Source organism: Moschus berezovskii, chromosome 13 (assembly GCF_049115385.1).
Source record: "Moschus berezovskii isolate FMDL1 chromosome 13, NW_MosBer_1.0, whole genome shotgun sequence".
NCBI classification, from domain to species: domain Eukaryota; kingdom Metazoa; phylum Chordata; class Mammalia; order Artiodactyla; family Moschidae; genus Moschus; species Moschus berezovskii.
In genome coordinates, this window is record NC_142472.1 from 2,265,630 (window position 1) to 2,269,595 (window position 3,966).

A 3,966-nucleotide genomic window follows, 5' to 3' on the forward strand; every position below is an offset into this window, starting at 1 on the left:
ACCCATCGTCCCGTCCGCCCGCCCGTCCATCCATCTCTCCGTCCTTCTCTCCGCCCACCCGCCCTTCCATTCACCCACTTCATCGTTCATATGCTGTGTGCCTCCTGTTTACCAGGTCCCAGGTGAGGTACGTAATAAAAGAAAGTGAACAATATGAAGCCCTTAAGAAATGATCTGTTAAAAAACTCAGTGTGGAAGGAACCTGTCACTTGTCGAGAGAGTGGAATGAGGTTGCAGATCTGAAAGCTAGAGTCTTGCAGTGGGTGGGAGTCGCGCTGAGAGTCGGGTTGCAGTTGCGGATCCTGAGGGTTGCCTTTCAGTGTCTCCGTGAGGCGTGAGACGCAGCGAGCAACGCGCACACTGAGCTGTGGGCCCAGGTTCCTCCCCATCCAGGCTGCGGGCAAGGCGGGGGCGGTGTCATGGTGCGGACCCTCCTGGGAAGAGTGCGAGGGCCCTTTCCTCTCTCTCTGCATCTTCCTGTCACTCCTTGCTTTGAATCATCCTGAGGACACATCTCTGTTGGGCCTCCTTTTGACTTGCACGAGAACTTTCCGTAAGCTCAATTCACACGGTGCAAACAAAACATCTAGTTGGATTAGATCTGAGGTGATTGCTCTGCGGTATTAAAAGGTGTTCCCGGGGTCTCTTCTGAGTACATGGGATTGTGTGAAAATCGCGCTCCAGTCTCCTTGTCCTCGTCAACCTTCAGACTTAAGATGCTCTCCGGCCGTGCCGTCAGTAGCTTTGTCCTTTCCACCACTGTAGTCTGTCTGATCCCTCAGTCTCCCTGCTGTTTGATAGGAGACAGTGACGCACACGGGGAAGGTAACTGTCAAGCATTTGTGAAGCCTGCTCTCGTTTCTTCAGATGCTTACCTAAACCCTGGGAGGGGCTGTGGCACAACCCACATCTCCTGACAAGGTAAGATGTATGCACAGGAAATACTGGATCATTAGGGGCTGAAGGACTCCCGGGTTGCAATGGTCATCAAGCTCTGCAATCCACTCTTCTGCTTCCAAACCACACCCCATCATCCACCATCCCATTATCCATCATGCCAGAGATCTGAGACTCTTCCCTTTAGGGCATGGAGAGAAATGTTCTACCAGCCTCCTTTTTCTGAAAATGAGTTTTCCTGTCTTGAAAGAGCGTTCTCTTCGTGCGGACCGCGCAGGCGTCTCCCAGCTCTGAGATGCAGACACAACCCACTGGTCCAGTAGAGCCTCCACGTTCGTCAGGACGGGTGTGAAGCAATGCTGAGTCCAGGTCACCTGGTTTCCTCCGGGGTCGGCCATGGTGCCTTGCCCTCCAGGGTATCCTTGCACCTCCACACTCGGCCTGGAGAGGTGGGACGGAGGGGGGCGGCCACCCCAGCTGCCCACCCTAACCCAAAGCCTCTGGGCCACCCATCTCAAGGTCACAGTCTCCTTGGCACCCAGGGCATCTCACATTTGCTTGTAACTGGGGCTTCCCAGGTGGCGCTGGTGGTAAAGAACCCGCAGGCCAATGCAGGAGACATGAGAGATGCAGGTTCCATCGCTGGGATGGAAAGATTCCCTGGAGGAGGGCATGGCAACCCACTCCAGGATTCTTGCCTGGAGAATCCCATGGACTGAGGAGCCTGGTGGGCTATAGCCCATGGGGTCGCAAAGGGTGGGACCCAACTGTAGCGATGTAGCATGTAGGGTTTGTTTAAAGCTTATCATTTGTTCCACAAATTGAAAAGGCAGCCTTGGACCAGGGAAACCATTTCCTAGCCCACTTTGGAGCTGGCGGGGGCTGGGGAGACCTGCGTCCCTACGGGGAGAGCAGCTCTTGCCGGTGGGGGGCTCCCCTGCGTCTGGGTCACCTGTAGGCCCTCCAGGCTGCAGGCGCTGTGGGGAGGGGGCCGCTTCTGGGCTCTGAATCACCAGCAGCCTCCGCATTAGGGGCGTTTCCTCTCATTAACGCCCAGCCTGTGCTTCCTGAGCTCACACCCGCTCACGGGCCCTGTCCTCATTTACCCGCCAGAAATAGCTGCGCCTCCTCTGGGGGCTCTGCACCCGACGGCAGCACATCTGCTGCTGCCCACCCCCGCCCCCTCCCCGGGGGGCCGCGAGCCAGGCTGAGTCACGGTGAAACTGAGTCACTCGGCCGCGATCAGGAAAGGCCTATTTTAGACTCGCAGTTTCCAGCGGAGTCGGTGACTTCTGAAACTCAGTTCCATATTTTATCATCCCTGTCCTGGATGGTCCCTGCTAGCTTTGAGCAGACATGTGTCCCACGGTGATTTATTTCTCTGATGCAAATGAGAAAATTCTGCAGAATGGTTTGAAGCAGGCTTTGCTAGCCAGTTCAGGCAGACAATATGTATTTACCCACCAACTCTCTCACAAATAAAGAATTGTGAGGCGTTTCCACAAAGCCAGAGAGGCAGGAGAGGTGGCTTCGATCCCTGGGTCGGGAAGATCCCCTGGAGGAGGAAATGGCAACCCAACCAGCATTCTTGCCTGGAGAATCCCATGGACAGAGGAGCCCGGTGGGCTGCAGTCCCTGGGGTCACAAAGACTCGGACACGGCTGAGCACGCATGTGTGGTTTCTTACAAGGTGGAGACAGATTCCCAGGGCAGACAGCAGAGGGTGCCCTGCCACTCGCAGCCACGCCCCACCTCACAGGAGGGTGACGGTCTTCTGTGATAGCAGCCGGGGCAGACCGAGACCCTGATGAGACAGGGCCCAGAGGAAGTCACAGATTCCAAGTCCAGAGCAAAAGACCTTGCCTCTTCACCGGAGGGGTTGCAAGGCTGTGCAGCAGAGGGCGTGAATGTGGCCATAGAAACAGCTGGTGTTCTTTGTCCTTACCTAACACAGTGTTAAAGATCAGCCCTGCACTCCTGACAGGAAGATGCGTGCGTGCTCGGTCACTTCAGTCGTGTCCGACTCTCTGTGACCCCATGGACTGTAGCCCGCCAGGCTCCTCTGTCCATGGGATTCTCTGGGCAAGAATCCTGGAGTGGGCTGCCATGCACTGCTCCGGGGGATCTTCCCGACCCAGGGATCGAACCCGGGTCTCCTGCACTGCAGGCAGATCCTCTACCACTAGTCACACCTGGGAAGTCCCTTCAGGAGGTCAAGCCCCTTCAGGAGGTCAAGCCCCTGTAGCTACTGGGGGGCCCTCCCCCGTATTTCCTTTGTCCTGAGGCTGAGTCCATCCCTGCCCCTGAGAACTCCCTTCCTCCCCAGACTGGATGCTTCAGCGGGTGGGCCTCCCTGGTGGCGGGATTGCTCCCACTCTACGTGGAGGACTCGGGGCACCAGATGCTCTGCTCCCTGACCTCCTGACCTTCACCGGGAGGAGAGGTGACCCAGGGAGCCGTCCGGCAGGGGTGCTGACCATGTGGAGCAGACTGAACCCAGCCGGCTGACCCATGACGGAGCAGAACCTCTCAGGCCGCCCTGGGCCCCTGAGTGTGACAAGCAGGTCATAGAAACTGCTGAGATTTTTAGAATCCTTTTCTTACGCGGCACGGACTGACTGACACAGTATCTTTGTGCAGAGAGGAGTCCTTGGTGAGCCTGTTCTGTGCGGAGGATGAGTCAGGACGGCAAAGTGTGGGCTCAGCTCTCGAGGGAGGGCTGTTAGGATGGGGGCCCTGGTGCCGAGACCAGCTCCAAGGTCAAGTGCTCCCCAAAGAAGGCGGGAAACCCAGCGCGGCGTTTTCTCCTTTAAGCCTGCTGAAGACAACAACCACACACACACACACACAAGCAGGGCAGCCACACACACACACACACACACAAGCAGGGCAGACACACACACACACACACACACAAGCAGGGCAGCCACACACATACACAAGCAGGGCAGCCACAGACACACACACACACACACACACACGGCAGCCAGGCAGGGCAGACACACACACACACACACACACACACGCAGGGCAGACACACACACACACACACACGGCAGCCAGACAGGG

At 57.1% G+C, this 3,966-nt stretch overlaps 1 protein-coding gene across 1 annotated transcript in view; it reads left to right on the top strand.

Moving 5' to 3' along the window:
- The window catches only part of LOC148775798 (uncharacterized), a gene marked incomplete at its 5' end in the record, with an annotated part of 4,787 nt that extends 2,679 nt beyond the window's left edge, over window positions 1-2,108 (top strand). Inside the window, one exon of the mRNA XM_088842553.1 lies at window positions 2,011-2,108. Coding sequence (XP_088698679.1) covers window positions 2,011-2,108 — 98 coding nt within the window. The remainder of the gene's footprint in view (window positions 1-2,010) is intronic.
- Between the last annotated feature and the right edge of the window lie 1,858 nt (window positions 2,109-3,966).